General features: G+C 38.8%; 1 protein-coding gene across 3 annotated transcripts in view; it reads left to right on the top strand.

The window, feature by feature from the left end:
- Nucleotides 1-21632, top strand: part of rbfox1 (RNA binding fox-1 homolog 1) — a 111021-nt gene that overhangs the window by 84390 nt on the left and 4999 nt on the right. For all 3 annotated transcript variants that reach the window (XM_059348381.1, XM_059348382.1, XM_059348383.1), the window contains 3 exons: nucleotides 3862-3901; nucleotides 11678-11742; nucleotides 19209-19284. In XM_059348381.1, the coding sequence (XP_059204364.1) occupies nucleotides 3862-3901; nucleotides 11678-11742; nucleotides 19209-19284 (181 nt within the window). The remainder of the gene's footprint in view (nucleotides 1-3861; nucleotides 3902-11677; nucleotides 11743-19208; nucleotides 19285-21632) is intronic.

Here is a 21632-nt window from a genome sequence, read left to right as displayed (position 1 = left end):
TTCAAAGTATAAAACACAAGACATTGGCTTACAGATCAAAGAAAAGGTATAGTATAATAGATAATATACTTATAGTATAATAGATAATGTACTTATAGTATTATGTCAGTATAATGTTAAAATATTAAGTACAGACTTTTTATTTTATTTATTCATTATAGTATGGCTCCAATTGGACAATTCAGCAGTCAGGATCATCCCTATGTTCCCCTGTAGCAATACATACCGGGGAGCATAGGACCCTTTTTCTGAAAAAGGGTCCTATGCTTCCCGCAATCTATCAATCTTTATGGTAGCCTCTCAGCATGGCCAGCATGGCCCACCTTAAATTAGCACAGCAGCTACTTTCTGGTTACTTTACAGTTCAGTTTTTTGCTTTTTAAATATGGTTAGGGTTAGGGTTAGGCCTATTTGCCATTGAATTTGGCAGTAATGGTGGAAAAAATAACAGACTGGGGTCGTATTCTTTTGCAGATTTATTCTTCTTTAAGCCAGTCCTTGACTCCATAGAGACAGAGAGTCTGTAATCACAACTGTACAAATGTGTACGTACCAACAGAACAATACACTTACTGGATAGTGAAAAGTCTTCTAGATTAAATGATTAACAAGAAACAACAACACAAGATTTAGGAGGTGCTGTATTTTTAAAATAATTTATATATTAATATATTATATAATAATAATACATTAGATTTTTATAGCGCTCTAAAAGGTACTCAAAGTCGCTTAACATAACAGAATTGAGACAAACACAAACACAAAATGCAGAAAAAACTAAACTAAACAGATGAGACATTGTGAGTTCAGGTCTTGTAAGCTATTTTGAAATAATGGCCAATGATGATGATTTCTGATTTGTTGCAGTTGAGTTTGAGAAAGTTACTTTTCATCCAGGTTTTTATGTCATTGAGGCAGATTGTGATGGTGAGCAGAATGGCAGGAGTGATCGTTTTTGTGGAGACGTAGAGTTGGGTATCGTCTGCGTAGCAGTGAAATTGTAGTCCATGGTGGCGTATGATGTGACCGAGGGGTAGCATGTATAAGATGAACAGGAGGGGACCAAGCACTGAGCCTTGGGGGACACCATGTGTGACTGGGATATGTGTATTAATAACTTGAGATCAATATTTCATTTTGAAAATATCAAATTTATACAGGTATATTGCATCAACCTAACTGGAGCATAGGTTACCATGACGATAGCCGGTTAACCCATTAATATGGTACAGGTTCTCAGCAAAAACATTGTCTTCTGAATCCTGACTCAAACTTTGTGGACTGTGCTTTAAGAAAGGTCAGCACTCCTTCATGTTCTCCATAATCCTTAACATACACTTGGCAGGTAATGTTAAATATTGCACTTTTGTAACAAATACTAAATACATTGTTATACTTTGATGCCCAACATGGTCTAAAGTGACCCGACTAAGTTTTTATTTTCTATTTCTTTGCAATACATTAATTTAATCACTCAGTATTGCAGGTTTTTCTCAAATAACTTGTTTTTGATCATCAAACATCCTATTTTTTTTTTTAATTTCTTACTTTTTGAATAAAAACCTTTTTTTTTTATATCATTATGCTTCTAATGCACAAGCTCATTTTAGACCCATGTTGTGCATTAGAAGGTGTTTATATGTTGTCATCAATTTAAAACCTGACAAAGAAGACACAAATATTAACTATCCTATTTTGTAAAATTGGTGTTTTTCCAATGGAAATCATTATTTTGTGGCTCTAATACGTCTCAAATGTTAAAATATGTGATTTTCCAATGTAATCTGGTGGCTCTAACAACTTTTTTTATAGTTAAACCTTAAAAATAAGACAAACATAGTTACACATATACTCACATTGTTAATTTAGTTTACACACAAGGTCATTTTTAACCCATGTGTGGATAAAAAAAGATATTCAAACACACAGCCAGCATGAAATACCATGTGAAATGAATGCAGGTCATTTTTAACCCATGTTGTGCATTAGAAGGTGTTTATATGTTGTGCATCAAAGAAATAACAAAATAATAAAGGCATAGGGTTTGTGGATGAGTTACGATAATTATACCAATATGGTCTGGGTGAATACTTGATTCTGATTGGCTTCAGGGTGTTTGTTCATTCCTACTGTCCACCGGTCTAATTAATGTTCTGGCTACATATGGAACATAATTAACCATTGCAGCAGAAACACAGCCAACACACTGAGTGTGCCTCATCCTCTGAACACACCAGGACCAGTAACAGATCAACTGGTTCTCTGTATGACAGGAGCCATCATCTCATATCCCATTTGCTATGCCATTATGCCATTAACTTGCCATTACAATGACATGGCTGGTGCTAGTTTTGTTGTTTGACACACCGTCAAATTATATTTACTGTATGTCAACTGTACATATTGTTATTGACGTTGTATCTTGTTAGCATAACATTTTGGTTCGTAGCTGAGCCAAAGCGTTCTCTGAGCTGAGCAGACTCTCTGTTGAGAAATCATGTCGCCCAACTGGATTTAAAGTGAACAGCGTTTCCATTTCATAGGTATCTATGGTAATGACTGTTCCAAGTAGTCAAACTGTCAGGTGTTAGCAGAGAGTTGAGCTAAGAGTAAGAGTTTCTTCGTCAAGTGGCCGCGGTAAGGTTACATTAAATTACATGACCGCGGTACGGTTACATTACATTACATGACCGCGGTAAGGTTACATTAAATTACATGACCGGGGTACGGTTACATTACATTACACGGCCGCGGTACGGTTACATCACATTACATGACCGCGGTACGGTTACATCACATGACCGCGGTACGGTTACATTACATTACATGACCGCGGTACGGTTACATCACATTACATGACCGCGGTACGGTTACATCACATTACATGACCGCGGTACGGTTACATCACATTACATGACCGCGGTACGGTTACATCACATGACCGCGGTACGGTTACATCACATTACATGACCGCGGTACGGTTACATCACATTACATGACCGCGGTATGGTTACATTACATCACATGACCGCGGTACGGTTACATTACATTACATGACCGCGGTACGGTTACATTACATTACATGACCGCGGTACGGTTACATCACATTACATGACCGCGGTACGGTTACATTACATGACCACGGTATGGTTACATTACATGACCACGGTACGGTTACATCACATTACATGACCACGGTATGGTTACATTACATGACCGCGGTACGGTTACATTATGTGACCGCGGTACGGTTACATTATGTGACAGCGGTACGGTTACATTACATGACCGCTGTACGGTTAAATTAAGTGACTGTGGTACGGTTACATTACATGACCACGGTACGGTTGCATTACATGACCGCTGTACGGTTAAATTAAGTGACCGCGGTACAGTTACATTAGCAGGAAAATGCCCTTCAGGTGTCCATAATCAGAAATGAACATTCTGGCCTCCGTGTTGTCCATCAGTTCCTGATAATGGACACTACGTCGGACATTGTCCCTTTCATATTAAAGTATAAATCGACATAAAAGACGGCAAAGACGTTTTCTTCATATTCCCCTCCAGTAGCATGCATTAGCTCATCATGCTAGAAAAAGTCAGCATCATATTTGACATGTTTTTGGACCTTTCCAGCCTCCGTACCAGCTGTTAGAGAGCAGAGAGGCGTGCCTGCTGTTTCCCTTTGCCTCTGCCCCTCGTATTTCTTTATTTTTGGTTGTTTTTTTGGATTGTGGAGATGGTGGGGGGGTGGTTGCTAGCTAGCCCAGTGCCTGCATGTCAACATGCACTAATATGGATGTTTTTGTTTTATTGTGTGTTTGTTTGTCTGTTTGTTTGTGTTTGCATCCTCTGCAGTGTTGTTTACCAGGATGGATTTTATGGTGCAGATATTTATGTAAGTATTATTTACTGGTATGACATTGCATGCTACACCGCCATCTCTGTGGTTTCTGCCCTGTTGCTATGCACATGCAAGCCCTCAACCCTCCATACTCATACATGGCTTCACATTCTGCTGGGGACCAGACAGACGATGAACCAAGCAAAGATACCATATACTCAAAACAGGGCAGCGTGTCTATGTTCCCCGGGTCCTATGTTCCCCTCTTTCTATGAGACTGGGGAACATAGGACCCCTTTTCCCCGCTTTCCCCAAAAAGGGTCCTATCTTCCCCGGTCTGTTTCTTTTTCCACCATTACTGCCAAATGCCATGGCAAATAGGCCTAACCCTAACCACCCTAAAAGGAAAAAGCTAAGCCTCGATGCAAGACAATATGATTAGGGGTGGGAATATACAAACATGAGTAATCCTAAAAATCCCAAAAAGTTAACTACAAAGTAAGCAGAAAGTAGCTGCTGTGATAATGTAAGTTTTGTGTTGCTTGAGCTAAGGTGGCCATGTGACGGTAGGTCTGCTGGCCATGCTGAGAGTCTACCGGAAAGATTGGTCGATGGAGGGGAACATAGGAGCCTTTTTCAGAAAAAATGGGGAACATAGGACCTTTTTTTTCTAAAAGAGGGAACAAAGGGATGACCCCAAAAACATCATTGGCACTCTGAGCAAGACAACAAGATGCACTCGAACCAAAAGGCAGATCAGGCTGTTTTTTACAGGTGTTAAAACACTCATGGAGAAAGTGATGAAACTTTTTTTCATGATTTTCATGATTTGATATGATTGATTTTGATTCTTGGTGCCATGATATGATTCAGAATAAATTCCTCTTTCAATAAATTAAAAGAATCTCTACGTTTAGGCTCTATTCTTAGTGCACTGTGTGCTACGCCATTGACTCATGTTGTTATTCCACTGAATTGTTTTTAATTATTAATTTAATTATTAAATGTAACTGGCTGTGAAGCTAACTGGTCCTGATGAAAGTCACGGGAAAAACTTGCTGCCTGCACGAGACTAATGGAATTATATGGACAATAATTACAGTATTGTAGCTTTTATTCTAAAAAAAACACTCCTGGTAGAAATTCCTTACAAATGATTTAAAAGAAATTCACGCAAAAACAGAAAAACAGGTTCAGTAGTAGTAACAAACACAAACTGCATGAATAAATTACCAAACACTGAAAGCCAGATGCATTGTCGTTATGGTATATATATTTACACGTCATTATACATACACGTACGGTTCACGGTTGTAAAAAAAAGGCTGCTGTTTGGTGACTTTAGGCTAAAAAACCACTGACCTAGGTTTAGGGCAAAAAACTTCCTGGTAAGGTTTTATAAAAGACAGTTAAAAGAGAATCTTAAAATAAAAAATTAAGGGCGCTTTCACACCTATCTGGTTTGGTCCGGACTTCAGGACTTTTCAGTTTAATCCAAACCTAAATTCCAGGTGTGAAAGGTGCCGCGGACCACGCTCCGCACCAAAGGACCAAAGTTTGGTCGACCAGAAGAGGTGGTCTTGGTCCAGACCAAACCAACCAAGGTCTGAACCTTTTACAGTGTGAAAACAACTTTTTTTATAGTTCGGACCTTCGTAGCAATGACAGGAAGGTTTTTGCCATAACTGTCAGTATTGGAGCCGTTTTCTCGGTGATACAGTTTCTCATGATGAGGAGGCTCATCTAGTGAACACCAAGCTCTCTCACATGTTGCTCATTAAGCTGCTGCTGCTGGTAGCTAAAGACCAGCAGCAGTATCACCACAGGTAAAAGGTGTCTCCTGGGTTCATTTAGTGTAAACACGTTCAGGAAGTAACTCTGAGGTCAGATGGCGGCCGGCCTAACAACGCAGCGTAACCAAAACAAAATGAACCAGGAAGTCCACAGGGAGATGACGTGTCCAGTAGAATTGTCTTGTAAAGTCGTTATTCCTTTTGCAGCGTGAAACCAAAACCAACAGGACCAAATGTAGACAATGGAACAGAACACAGACCTTGGTTCAGACCTTCAGGTGTGAAAACACCCTGACTCTTAAAACCAGATAAAGTAAAGCTGCCAGCAGTGATGAACTGGCCCGAGCAGAGTGACCTGATGATTATTTGGTTCTTACCAAGATAAAAAAAAAAAAATTTAGATTTAGAAGTGTTAGATCATTTATCCTGTTTTAAGAGTTAATTCCTTATTATTTTAAATGTTCAACATGCTTATTTCTAGATTTAATAATCTTAATTTAATAAATATTGTCAAGGTAAATTATCTGTCCATGCAGCTAGATCACTTCCCTCAGATTTACTGTTTTATCTGGTTTTCAGACTAAACACCTTTTTACAGTGTAGGTATCTCCCTAACAGCGGACCACCTTTCCTGCCCATTAGCCCTGATCCTCTGATTGCTCTGCTGCAGTCAGAACATTTAATATTCATCAGCAAAGTGATCAAAAGGCCCAGAGCCTGTTGTTGAGTTACTTCAAATAGTAAATAGATGAGATGGATAAAGAGCTCTTCTCTCACTGTGGTCAAGGCTAAAACAGGCTTTTATCTCTTCTGCTCATCGGTGGATGCAAACTTTCTTGTGCGTAGTGAAAAAATATGTAGGAAAGAATAAACTGTGTTGATGGTAGCTCAACAGCAATGAAATAAAAGTATAGTAAGTAAGTTAGTGGATTTAAAAGCAGGTACATATGCCTGTCTACTGTGTTCTGGTCAGCAAGGTTATAATAGATTTGGATTTTTCATCAGTTTTAGTTTTCATTTCATTGTGAATATTTTTATTCCAAATCCAGTTAGTTTTAATAGTTTTTAGAGTGAGTTTGCTAGTTTTAGTTTAGTTTTTATTGGTTTAGTGTTATAGTTTTTTTTGTAATGGGCTATGTGTTGGGTGGGAGATTCATCCATCCATCCATTCTCGTCCACTTATCCGGGGCCGGGTCGTGGGGGCAGCAGGCTAAGCAGGGCCTTCCAGGCGCCCCTCTCCATCCAAAGTTTACAGAGTGTTGCTCCAGCGACACTTTTACCATAATAACTAAATGGTTGATTCCAATGTTTTGTGAAAGCTGAGAAGTTTCTCTTTCCAGCCAACATGGAGTCATTACGGTAATTTAACCCTCGCTGCTCCTGAAGCCCACAAAGCAGGAACACACACTCAGTGGTGGAGAAACAGAAACTCTGGATTACGTATGAAAAGGAAAGGACATTTTCACTATAATTTTAGTTAGTTTTGTAACCACACAGTACAGCTTCAGTTAGTTAACTGAAATAAAAATAAAAACGAGATAAGGAAAAAGTTTTTTTTAATTCAAGTTTTCGTTATTTTGTTAGTTTTCTTTAACTGGCTGGTCGAACCAAAGACATGTCGACCAGTGAACTGACTGGTTCTACTGGTGTCTCTGTACTGGTGACTGGAGAGGAAAAGCCTCCCAGTGTGCAGCTGCCTCTGCAGCTTCTCACTGAATCTCTGCGGTTTGGAGTTCAGTTTCTTCCTCTTTGTACTTTCACATATCAGCCTGATTTCTCTCTCACAACTTAACATGAGAGCATGTTGTCATTTTGTGAAGCAGCTATAGAAAATGCAATGCATTAGTAAATGAATTAACATACATTTAGCAGTGCAGTTGTCAATATGCTGTCCTGTGTAAAACTCTCCATGTTGATGTTATAGATAAAGGTTGGCTGCAGGTTCATAGCAGTGTGAACTCTCCTGCTCAGAGCTGTTGGTTCCATCAGTCAGTCAGTCAGCAGTGACAACCAGCAACAGGCCAACCTGTTCATCTTCCTGCCACAGCCCATCATCACACTCACTACGTATCACTTACTGCCTTCACACTTTAAAGTGGTAATAATACATTGTTCATGTCAGGACAGACACAGTCTCAGCCGTGGAGCGTGGAGGGTGGAAGGTGAAATGATGTGAGAAGTGCTGGAGTTGTCACTGAGCCTGGACCAGAGAAAAATGGCTTCTGTTTTATGATAAATGAAGGCTGGAGTTCTCAGCCATGAGCCGTTTACAGTCTGCTGCTAACAGTGGACGCAGACAAAACCAAACTCCACCTCCATAAAGAGTGGTGGAGGGAATATAGAAGCAGATCTATGCAGCTTTTCTTTAACTTTTACCCATCGTGGCATTAAAGGTGTTTAGTCTAAAAACCAGATCAAACAGTAAATCTGAGGGAAATGATCTTGCTGCATGGGCAGATAATTTACTTTGACAAGATTTATTAAATGAAGATTATTAAATCTAGAAATAAGCATGTTGAACACTTAAAATAAGAAATTAATTATTGGCCCGAGCAGAGTGACCTGATGATTATTTAGTTCTTACCAAGATAAAAAAAAACTTTATACTTATTCAACAGCTGAATAGATTGAAAAGCATGAAAAAGCTCACAATGTCAATCCTAAAAACAAGTCTTTACACAAGACTGAAATCCCTGTGAAGAGGGGTTACTCACCCTGTGAAGAGGGGTTACTCACTCTGTGTAGAGGGGTTACTCACCCTGTGTAGAGGGGTTACTCACCCTGTGTAGAGGGGTTACTCACCCTGTGAAGAGGGGTTACTCACCCTGTGAAGAGGGGTTACTCACTCTGTGTAGAGGGGTTACTCACTCTGTGTAGAGGGGTTATTCACCCTGTGAAGAGGGGTTACTCACCCTGTGTAGAGGGGTTACTCACTCTGTGTAGAGGGGTTACTCACCCTGTGTAGAGGGGTTACTCACCCTGTGAAGAGGGGTTACTCACCCTGTGTAGAGGGGTTACTCACCCTGTGTAGAGGGGTTACTCACTCTGTGTAGAGGGGTTACTCACCCTGTGTAGAGGGGTTATTCACCCTGTGTAGAGGGGTTACTCACCCTGTGAAGAGGGGTTACTCACTCTGTGAAGAGGGGTTACTCACTCTGTGTAGAGGGGTTACTCACCCTGTGTAGAGGGGTTATTCACCCTGTGTAGAGGGGTTACTCACCCTGTGAAGAGGGGTTACTCACCCTGTGTAGAGGGGTTACTCACCCTGTGAAGAGGGGTTACTCACTCTGTGTAGAGGGGTTACTCACTCTGTGTAGAGGGGTTATTCACCCTGTGAAGAGGGGTTACTCACCCTGTGTAGAGGGGTTACTCACTCTGTGTAGAGGGGTTACTCACCCTGTGTAGAGGGGTTACTCACCCTGTGAAGAGGGGTTACTCACCCTGTGAAGAGGGGTTACTCACTCTGTGTAGAGGGGTTACTCACTCTGTGTAGAGGGGTTATTCACCCTGTGAAGAGGGGTTACTCACCCTGTGTAGAGGGGTTACTCACTCTGTGTAGAGGGGTTACTCACCCTGTGTAGAGGGGTTACTCACCCTGTGAAGAGGGGTTACTCACTCTGTGAAGAGGGGTTACTCACTCTGTGTAGAGGGGTTACTCACCCTGTGTAGAGGGGTTACTCACCCTGTGTAGAGGGGTTACTCACCCTGTGAAGAGGGGTTACTCACTCTGTGTAGAGGGGTTACTCACCCTGTGTAGAGGGGTTACTCACCCTGTGTAGAGGGGTTACTCACCCTGTGAAGAGGGGTTACTCACCCTGTGAAGAGGGGTTACTCACTCTGTGTAGAGGGGTTACTCACTCTGTGTAGAGGGGTTATTCACCCTGTGAAGAGGGGTTACTCACCCTGTGTAGAGGGGTTACTCACTCTGTGTAGAGGGGTTACTCACCCTGTGTAGAGGGGTTACTCACCCTGTGAAGAGGGGTTACTCACCCTGTGTAGAGGGGTTACTCACCCTGTGTAGAGGGGTTACTCACTCTGTGTAGAGGGGTTACTCACCCTGTGTAGAGGGGTTATTCACCCTGTGTAGAGGGGTTACTCACCCTGTGAAGAGGGGTTACTCACTCTGTGAAGAGGGGTTACTCACTCTGTGTAGAGGGGTTACTCACCCTGTGTAGAGGGGTTATTCACCCTGTGTAGAGGGGTTACTCACCCTGTGAAGAGGGGTTACTCACTCTGTGTAGAGGGGTTACTCACTCTGTGTAGAGGGGTTATTCACCCTGTGAAGAGGGGTTACTCACCCTGTGTAGAGGGGTTACTCACTCTGTGTAGAGGGGTTACTCACCCTGTGTAGAGGGGTTACTCACCCTGTGAAGAGGGGTTACTCACCCTGTGAAGAGGGGTTACTCACCCTGTGTAGAGGGGTTACTCACTCTGTGTAGAGGGGTTACTCACCCTGTGTAGAGGGGTTATTCACCCTGTGTAGAGGGGTTACTCACCCTGTGAAGAGGGGTTACTCACTCTGTGAAGAGGGGTTACTCACTCTGTGTAGAGGGGTTACTCACCCTGTGAAGAGGGGTTACTCACCCTGTGAAGAGGGGTTACTCACTCTGTGTAGAGGGGTTACTCACTCTGTGAAGAGGGGTTACTCACTCTGTGTAGAGGGGTTACTCACCCTGTGTAGAGGGGTTACTCACTCTGTGTAGAGGGGTTACTCACTCTGTGAAGAGGGGTTACTCACCCTGTGTAGAGGGGTTACTCACTCTGTGTAGAGGGGTTACTCACTCTGTGTAGAGGGGTTACTCACTCTGTGAAGAGGGGTTACTCACTCTGTGTAGAGGGGTTACTCACCCTGTGTAGAGGGGTTATTCACCCTGTGAAGAGGGGTTACTCACTCTGTGTAGAGGGGTTACTCACTCTGTGTAGAGGGGTTACTCACTCTGTGAAGAGGGGTTACTCACTCTGTGTAGAGGGGTTACTCACCCTGTGTAGAGGGGTTATTCACCCTGTGTAGAGGGGTTACTCACCCTGTGTAGAGGGGTTACTCACTCATTTTAGTTACAAAAAGACACATGTTGTTAAAATAAGCACATGAAGCTATGGTCAGTAGGTCAATTATACTGAAACAAGATAATTAAGATTCTATTGTTAGATAGAAGAAGAAAATACTTGGTACGCTTCATGTTTTCTGAAGTGTACATGTGTGTGGGGAGGAAGTGAGTTGGCCGGTCTGGAGACAGTGTTTATATCAGATGACACTGTGATGCAGCACTATGTCGACACTACTACAGCTAGCGTCCTAGTTTACACTCACAACACACTGCAAAGACCAACTGACAAAAAATAAGAAATAAATAACTCGAATTAAGCAAATACATGCTCTAAACAAGTCAAATTATCTGCCAGTGCAATATGTAAATGTTTCTTTGTAAGAATTCTTTAAATAAGTAAAAATATCTAGGCACTGGAAAAACCAATGATGTGTTGAAATTAGTCCAAATATTCTTATTTTGAGCAATTGTGGCTTGAATAAACCAGCAAAACTTGAAACTAGCACGTTTTACGGAATAACATTCAAACTCCATGCAACTAAAACTCTCAACTGGAGCCAATATTTTAGGTAAAAACTCACCATATTCAACAGTTGAACAGATTGAAAATCATGAAAAAGCTCACAATGTCAATCCTAAACACAAGTCTTTAAAACTAACGATTGAGTCAATAAACATATTATGAGAATCAACAATCAGATAGTTTTGCAGCCAGTGGTGTCGCCCCCTGTTGGCCATGGTCTAAATGTTATATTATATGTAATGTCTTGTGCATTGAAGAGAAACATGTTTGATATTCATTTTTAAATATTTATTTATGTAAAATGTTGTCTGTCTTGTGTCAGTGTCTTGTATTAAGGACAGTAAAAAACTGTTTCAGAGAAGAATATTAATAACACACAATGTTTTACAACCTTAAATGTATATGTGGTGTGTGCGTGTGTGTGTGTGTGTGTGTGTGTGTGTGTGTGTGTGTGTGTGTGTTTCAGGGTGGTTACGCTGCCTACAGATATGCCCAGCCTACTCCTGCCACAGCTGCTGCATACAGTGACAGGTAAGATACATTTCTTATTATTATTATTATTATTATTATTATTATCATTATTATGTTTTAAGTTCAAGTTAGGACATCATGTAAAAATAATCAAAGTGTCATTAAACCTTAAAACATTACACAACAGTCACCTGCAGAGCAAAGTGTGTTTGTGGCTCCAAACTGAAGGTTCTTCATGATTTGTGACTATACATACTTGAAGACAAAGAACAGTGACAGATAAGATATAGATATGTATAACAGCATATACAGACATCATCTACAGATATATGTATATATATATATATATATATATATATATATATATATATGATGTTGTTATGTGCATATAAATACTTGACAATACAAGATATACATTCAATAGATACTGTACTAAGAGTATAAGCATATGTTAATAAGTAGAATGTGCAAAAGGACAAGAATATTGTATAAATATGACATATAATAACAATATGATTAATACACACATCACATATGAGGTGAAGTCCATGTTCCAGGATTTGGAGAGGAGTTAATTAAAACCACCCTTAAAATGACTTTATTATAGGATTTTCTTTCTCTAACACTGTGGAAACAATCATTATACAACATGGGAAATATTCAGCTCCATTGGTTTTAAAATATCAGTTTCTAGGGCTGAAATGATATTTGAGGCTGTTTATTTCCCATATTTCACTCCCCACTTTACTGCTAATAGATATATCCATAACACAATCAATAGTTTGTGTTAAATTAGTAAGAACTGCTGTGACATTTACATTTATAATTGCATGAAACTTTTCATTATTCATCTTCTGCTTCACTTTCCCCAACTCCAGTTTTATTACAAGCTTGGTTTGAATGAACAGAAATCCCATCCATCTATTAAAAGTATTATAGAGAGACAGCAGAGCCGACGAACGGCACACAGTCGTTTCTAAATGATGATTCTGGCTGTAGCAGCCAGGAGACTGAGGGGAGAGCCAACACTAGAAGAGGTGGAGATTTATTCTTTTATTCACAACAGACAAGAGCTTTTACCTCCTTAAAGCCTTTTATGTCATAAATATAAGTGACACGAAGAATACTAAGTAACAGGCAATAACTACAGAAGCATTTCCTGAAGAAAAGGTGAAATCCTGCTGATTGATTCATGTATGTGTGAATCATATTCTAAACAAATTCATCTAAAATTCATAATTCACTTTGTGTTTGTTTCCATCAACAGATTTCCTGATTTTCTGCATTGATTGAAACACCAAAAACGTTGGAAAATGTACATACAAGTTTTTACGCTCACTTGAGGAGGTTTCTGTCTTTTGAAAAAAGACAATGTGATAAAGGGAAACTAATAATGATGCTTTATTTGTGGATAGGGACAGTGCATATTAATTATAAATAAAGAAAACATCTCTTTTAACATGCTGGATTATAGCAAAGCTGCTTCATAGTCCATAAAAATAATAAAAAGAAATACAAAACACTTACACGTTAAAGTTTGTGAATAAGTTGTGATGTAGCGAACATTTAACTAACTAACTGACTGATCAGCTGTTTCTGCTCTGCCAGTCAACACCAGTTGACAAAACAAGAACAATTAGAAGTTGCCCAACTGAATCTAATTCCTGAAGACATATTGTCTCATAGATGGCCCATTAGAAACCAATCTACTTTCACTGTTTTCTTAAGAGAACAATAAGAGTAGGAATTGTTTTGTTTTTTTCATCACGCAGTTGAAAAAAGTTGAAATGACGAGAATAAAGTCCACTTTCAGTGTTTATTTAACCCATTTAGGCCTAAAACGGCTGTAAAAACTGCCTGTAAAACCTCTGATTGGTGATTTTAAAATCAGCCCCTAAAACCTGAAGTTTTTCTGTAAATTCAACAGAAGTGTCAACTCTTCCTACTAAATAATAGATTTTTAGATAGATTAGATAGAAATGAAATTCATTGCGACACTCCCAAATGTATTCTCATTTTGTCTCTTTTTGTGTTTTTTTTTGTAATTTTGTGGCTTTTTGTGGCTTTTTTTGGTCATTTTGTGTCTTTTTTTGGTGATAATTTCAAAGTTCTGGAACAGTCCCATGATGCATTGCGACACTCCCACATGTATTCTGATGCATTTCATTGGCCAAGAGACCGAAAATAGGTGAAAAAAACGACAAATACTACAAAACAACATATCCTCTTTCCGCTTTAATGGTAGAATAACACAACAGCGCCCAACAGGTTTTAATGGTAGAAATGTTATAATGCTTTCCCGCCTTAAATGAGTTGAGTTGAAAAGATATTCACAGATTGTGTCAATAAATCTTCAGGGGAACATTGTTGAGAGAAACGACACGTTTCAACCTGATTTTCATCAATTAAATGATCAATAATAGAGTTGGTGTAGACTAACAAACCAAACAAACACTGTTGTGGTGTTCCACCAGTCTGGTGGTGTTGAGGTCTTGTTGTGTACCTGTGTGTCCTTGATGTTCCCATCTGACACCATGTTGGTCCCAGTCCTGCCACTAGTTAACAAGAGTCTCCGGCCCCCGCGGCTCGTTAAGAAGAGCCTCCGGCCCCCGCGGCTCGTTAACAAGAGTCTCCGGCCCCTGCGGCTCGTTAAGTAGAGCCTCTGGCCCCCGCGGCTCGTTAAGAAGAGTAAGAACGAGTCTCCAAAAGTCTCCATTAACACCAGAAAAAGTCTCTGGATTTGTCTCCAGTCGCTGTCTTGAAAAATAGTCTCTAAGGGGGTCTGAAAAGTCGCTAAATATAGCAACAAAGTGGCTAAGTTGTCAACACTGCTTCACCAGCTTTTACAAATGTTGCGTGTTGTTGTTGTACTACGTCACATCCTGCTTAGCGTTCTATCCAATCAGCAACCAGGCTGTTTAAGGGGAGAAAGAAGACCCTGCTCTTCTACAGGGACTAAAAGAGTCCTGACAAAAGACCGCTAGGACGGCTCGTATTCAGATTAGGGGTGTTTCAGAGAGTGAGACCCTCATTCTGGGTATTGGGCGGTAATGGAAAAACCCTTTTGCCACTTTAGTACATTTACATTTACATTTAGTCATTTAGCAGACGCTTTTATCCAAAGCGACTTACAGGAAGAATAAAAGCAAATAATCAAGGTATAGTGCAGTAAGAGCTATTAGTGCATCAATCAGTGCTAGCTACAATTCTTTAAGGAGCAGAGCTGTGGTGTGGTCTAGGAGAGAAGATGCTCTCTGAAGGTCTTCAGGAGGTTCTAAAGGTAGAGAGGGACGCCCCTGCTCTGGTAGGAACTGGTAGTGGTTCCACCAGCGGGGAACAAGAAACACAAAGAGTCTGGATTGCCTTGGACCAATGGGGGGCAGAGCCAGAACCGTTCACTGGAGGAGCTCAGTGGTGGTGAGGTAGCATATGTCTGAATCAGGTTCAGGTAGGTAGGAGCAGTGCCGGAGACAACTTTGTAGGCAGCATTAGAGATTTGGATCTGATGCTGCAGCAGGTAGCCAGTGGAGCTCAATGAGCAGCGGTGGGACATGGACCTGTTGGCTGGTTGTAGACCAGGAGCACCGTGTTCTGGATCATCTGAAGCGGTTTTACTGTGCAGGCTGGCAGCCTGTCAGGAGGTTTACAGGAGTAAAGTTTAGAGATGACGACAGCCTGTGTCAGGAGTTGAGTGGCATGTTGAGTTAGGTAAGGTCTGATGTTTCTGGTGTTGTAAAGTGCAAAGCGGCATGACCGGGTAACTGAGGCGACATGACTGGAAAAGGTGAGTTGGTCATCAATCATCACCCCTAAGTTTCTCCCCACCTGGTGGGGGAAGACACAGGAAGTCATGATGATGTTGATGTTGTGGTGTATTGTGGGTTTAGCAGGGAGGACCAGCAGGTCAGTTTTTGAAAGGTTCAGCTGGAGGTGATGTGCCTTGATCCAAGTGTTGATGTCAGAGAGGAATCAGAGACCCATGCAGAGACCGATGGGTCATCCTAGTACACTAGGATCAACAACTCAATGGATGAATCACCAATACATTGTGGAGATTGATTCATGGTGCTCAGAGGGTACATCCTAAGGACGTTCGTGGTCCCCTGGCTTTCCCAAGATAAATGATCTAACACTTCTCAATCTAAAGTTTTTTTTATCTTGGTAAGAACAAATAATCATCAGGTCACTCTGCTCGGGCCAGTTCATCACTGCTGGCAGCTTTACTTTATCTGGTTTTAAGAGTTAATTTATTATTTTAACTGTTCAACATGCTTATTTCTAGATTTAATAATCTTAATTTAAGAAATCTTGTCAAGATATAGTGTTTTTATCTTGTCTTAAGACACACATTTTTTGCAGTGTGCAAAATGACCCCAAACTGCAATCTAGAACATCAGACTGCAGAACCTTAAATATTTAACTCTTTGATGCTCAACATGGTCTAAAATAACCCTCAGTCATTCCCTTCATGTTATTAATGCTGCTGTGTGTTTGAATATCTTTTATTATTACAACAGATCAATATATTCATTTTTCCTTTTCATACTTTATGAAGAAAAATAGTTTTAGTATTATTACATCAAGTTTACTCACATGGGTCTAAAATGACCTTGTGCATTAGAAGAGTAGTGATACAAAAAGTGATTCACTGAATGAACAATGTGAGTATATGTGTAACTATGTTTGTCTTATTTTGAAGGTTTAACTTTAAAAGAGTTGTTAGAACCACCAGATTACATTGGAAAATCACATATTTTAATATTTGAGACTTATTAGAGCCACCAAATAATAATTTCCATTGGAAAAACACCAATTTAACAAACTAGGATAGTTAATATTTGTGTCTTCTTTGTCAGGTTTTAAATTGGTGACAACATATAAACACCTTCTAATGACCAACATGGGTCTAAATCACCTTGTGCATTAGAATAGTGATAAAAAAAAGGGTTTTCATTCAAAAAGTAAGAAATGAAAACAAAAAGTGGATGTATGATGATCAAAAACGTTAATTGAGGAAAACCTGCAATACTGAATGATGAAAATAATTTATTGCAAAGATATAGAACATAAAAACTCGTACATATCAGGTCACTTTAGACCATGTTGTGCATCAAAGGGTTAAAGGACTATTATAGTTGCATCACTGTGTACATTTTTAAAAGGTTTCTTTATTCTCTCCGTCCAGAAACATTCGACCAGCTCCAACCGTTCTCCACAGCTGTTGAAATGTTGATTCCCTGTTTATCTTTTCACCTCAGGGTCATTTTAAAAATGCATTTCACTCAAATTGCATTTGAATTTGTGTTGTACTTGCAGCTTAGCACACACACACACACACACAGACACAGACACACACACACACACACACACAGACACACACACACACACAGACACACACACACACACACAGACACACACACAGACACACACTGGTTAGGGCTGTGTGGGGAGATAAGAGGTCAAAGCGGGGCTGGCTGACTGGGGGAGTTGGGGGCTGCATGGTGAATAGCAATGTCCAAAACTAATCGGGATTAACTTCTAATCGCTTCAACCACTGGGCCGCTATGCAAATCAGCTCAATTATGGGCCCCGGCCCCGGCCTCTGATTGGCCCTTATCATGAGGCTCAGAGGGGGGAGGGGGAGGGGGGCTGGTTGGCCCCAGCATGGAGTAAATACTTCTGCTGTCTATTTCTCTCTAAAAATAGAAAACTAACTGATTCCCCTTCTTTGATTGTTTAGACATTCATCTATTTCCATTAAGCTTCGTGCTTCTTATTTCTTTTTCTGTATATTGTTTTGAACTCTTTCTTTCATTTTCAGCTCATTTTCTCTCTGAGACTATTTAACCCTTTGATGTACAACATGGTCTAAAGTGACCCAACAGTTTTTATCTTCTATATCTTCGCAATAAATTATTTTCATCATTCAGTATTCCAGGCTTTCCTCAATTAGTTTGTTTTTGATCATCATACATCCTAATTTTATGTTTTCCTTTATTCATTTTTTAACAAAATCCCTTTTTGTGTCACTACTCTTCTAATGCACAACATGGGTCAAAAATGACCCATATCCATTTTTTAGCTAAGTAGCTTGCTAAGCTAACTACTTAGCTAACTTCTTGGCTAAGTAGTTAGCTTAGCAAGCTACTTAGCCAAGTAGTTAGCTATGTAATAGCACAAAAACTTTTTTTCTTCATAAAGTATGAGAAGCAAAATGGAAATAATGATCTGTTGTTATCAAAAACAAGATTTTTAAAGAATACTTGGAATATTCAATCCTAAAATAAGTTGATATCAAAAGATAGAAAACAGAAACACACAGCAGCATTAAATAACAATATTATAATAAATAACATGGGAATGAAGAGACCCATGTTGTGCATTAAATATACCAACATGGCATTTAAACATTTGTAAGTGGTGTATAAAGGCAGGATGAAAATGATTCAGAAATGGACTAAATAGCCCAAAACTCCAGAAGAACTAATAAGAAGTTATTTGTTGAGTCCCGACTTGACTGTGAGGCAAGGTTATAATAGTTTTGGATTTTTCATTAGTTTTACGAGTTTGCTAGTTTTAATTCGTTTTTATTTTTTGGGAAATGCTTAGCTTTAGTTTAGTTTTTAAATTTGTCACTTTTTTCTTGTAAATTCGACACTTTTTTCTTGTACATTCATCACTTTTTTCTCTTAAATTTGTAACTTTTTTCTCGTAAATTTGAGAATTTTTTAAAATTAGTTTTAGTATTAGTTTTACTTGAGTTTTTATTAGTTTTAGTTTAGTTTTTATTAGTTGTAGTTTAGTTTTTATTAGTTGTAGTTTAGTTTTTGTTTAGCTTTACTTTAGTTTTTATTAGTTGTAGCTTAGTTTTTATTAGTTGTAGTTTAGTTTTTATTAGTTTTAGTTTAGTTTTTGTTTAGTTTTAGTTTAGTTTTTATTAGTTGTAGTTTAGTTTTTATTAGTTGTAGTTTAGTTTTTATTAGTTTTAGTTTAGTTTTAGTTTAGTTTTAGTTTAGTTTTTGTTTAGTTTTTGTTTAGTTTTAGTTTAGTTTTTATTAGTTGTAGTTTAGTTTTTATTAGTTGTAGTGTAGTTTTTATTAGTTGTAGTTTAGTTTTTATTAGTTGTAGTTGTTTTGTAATGGGGTATTTGTTGGGTCCAGATTCAATAAGGTCACAATAAATGTTTCCTTTATTTCCTTTGTCTGATCCATCTCAGCCCCAATAAGTTTATTAAGTCATAAAACCAGATAGATGAAATAGATTTCATATCAACCAAAAAGGTTTACGGATGAAAAAAGTTGACAAAGACCAAAACGAAGGACATTTTCACTATAATTTTAGTTAGTTTTAGTTAGTTTTGTAACCACGAAATACAGTTTCAGCTAGTTGTCGTTTTAATTTATTTTTATTTCAGTTATCGACAATGTTTTTCAATTCTAGTTTTCGTCAACTATAATAACCTTGACCTGGATCTTGCTGTGAGGACGTAACTTGAATTAATCCTCCTGTTATCTCATGTATTGCAGTTACGGACGAGTATATGCTGCCGACCCCTTCAACCACACACTCACTCCAGCAGCCACATACAGCGTTGGTGCCATGGTAAGACCTCCTGCTGCTCCCCAACATGCATCATCACACTTCCTTATTTATACACATTTCATTTTTAATCTCCAAAAAAATTAGAGCCAAATTAAAGTGTAGCTTCTCTATTGTGCATGCCACCTGCTTGAATCGACGTTGTTTAGAGCTTCAGGCTGGAGTGGAGTGAGACTAACTGACCAATCATCACAGTTGTTGTTGTTGTTGTTGTTGGGCAACGGCAACATAAGCCTGCACTGCAAAAACCCACTGACAAAACATGAGAAATAAATAACTACAATTAAGCAAATACATGCTGGAAACAAGTCAAATTATCTGCCAGTGCAGTAAGTAAATGTTTCTTTGTAAGAATTATTTAAGTCAGTAAAAATATTGGAAACTGGAAAACAGTGATGTCTTAAAATAAATCCCAAAATACTTATTTTTAGCAATTGTGGCTTGAAAAGCCCAAATGTAGTAACATTGAAATAAGCCAGAAATACTTGAAATTAGAATGTTTTTTTTCCTAATTTCAGTATCTGTGGGTAGATACTGGTGGTAGAAAATGCTTTTGAAATAACATTTAAACTCCATGCAACTAAAACTCTCAACTGGAGCCAAAATTTTAGGTAAAAACTCACCATATTCAACAGGTTACTCACTCTGTGAAGAGGGGTTATTCACCCTGTGAAGAGGGGTTACTCACCCTCTGAAATGGTGTTACACACCCTGTGAAGAGGGGTTATTTACCCTATGAAGAGGGGTTATTTACCCTATGAAGAGGGGTTACTCACCCTATGAAGAGGGGTTACTCACCATGTGAAGAGGGGTTACTCACTCTATGAAGAGGGGTTACTCACTCTGTGAAGTGGGGTTACTCACCATGTGAAGAGGGGTTACTCACCATGTGAAGAGGGGTTATTCACCCTGTGAAGAGGGGTTACTCACCCTGTGAAGAGGGGTTACTCACCATGTGAAGAGGGGTTACTCACTCATTTTAGTTACAAAAAGAGACATGTTCTTAAAATAAGCACATAAAGCTATGGTCAGTAGGTAAATTAAACTCAAAACAAGATAATTAAGATTCTTTTGCTAGATATAAGAAGAAAATACTTGGGCAACGGCAACATAAGCTTACTATATTTATTTTAACGCATCAAGCTCTGCCTAAAGTACTGGCTTCAAATCCTTCGGAGATAAGGTCAATATATATTCATGGACCAAAACAGAGCTTTCTGTAGATAATGTAGATCAGGTGAAGGAGTTGAAGTATTGTGGAGTCTTGTTTTTGAGCGATAAAACGCTCTAAGGTGTTTCAGCATTACGGATTCCTTAAAAAAGAATTGCTTACAAAAAATTATATTTTTATTATGTGCAGGACAGTAACATCCACAATGACCACCACTAATTGAGATAGATTGAGATAGCACATTTTAAAATAAATTTACAAAGCTAACTCACTTAGCATGACATCAGCCATACAGATGAAATCTGACAGGAAATTATTGTCCAGTGACATATACAAGAGTGTGTTTAATATAATAATAATAATAATAATAATAATAATAATAATAATAATAATAATTATTATTATTATTATTATTATTATATGAGGGAAAGAGAGGTCAATTATGGTTGTTCTAAATCTTAATAATGATTCTGCAGGAACGGAAACCTAGTTCTTCTGCTGAACCTGTTTGCTTTTCCACAGTTAGGGTTAGGGTTGGCCTGAGAGCCACGACATTATGTCACCGTATACGTCTGTCTACATCTCTACTCACTCCACAAGCACAACAACAACAAGCACAACAACAACAAGCACAACAACAACAATGGCAGACTACAATGTGTCTTTAACCCTTTGATGCACAACATGGGTCTCTTCATTCCCATGTTATTTATTATAATATTGTTATTTAATGCTGCTGTGTGTTTCTGTGCTCTATCTTTTGATATCAACTTATTTTATCATTGAATATTCCAAATATTCTTTAAATATCTTGTTTTTTCACAACAACAGATCATTATTTCCATTTTGCCTCTCATACTTTATGAAGAAAAAACGGTTTTGTATTATTACATAGCTAACTACTTGGCTAAGTAGCTTGCTAAACTAACTACTTAGCCAAGAAGTTAGCTAAGTTGTTAGCTTAGCAAGCTACTTAGCTAACTACTTTGCCAAGAAGTTAGCTAGCAACCTCACCTATATGACCTAATAATTATTTTTTCATCCTGACTTACTGGATCAATATTTTAAACCCAAAAGAAACAAAGAAAAAACAACATAAAATGTGATTTTTAATCAGTTTTTTTTTGTTTAACTTTCAAAACATTATCATGCTCAATGACGAATTTTAAATGTTGCAAAT

The sequence above is a fragment of the Centropristis striata genome, chromosome 13, assembly GCF_030273125.1.
Source record: "Centropristis striata isolate RG_2023a ecotype Rhode Island chromosome 13, C.striata_1.0, whole genome shotgun sequence".
Taxonomy (NCBI): Eukaryota; Metazoa; Chordata; class Actinopteri; order Perciformes; family Serranidae; genus Centropristis; species Centropristis striata.
This window is presented reverse-complemented; position numbering and strand designations above follow the sequence as displayed.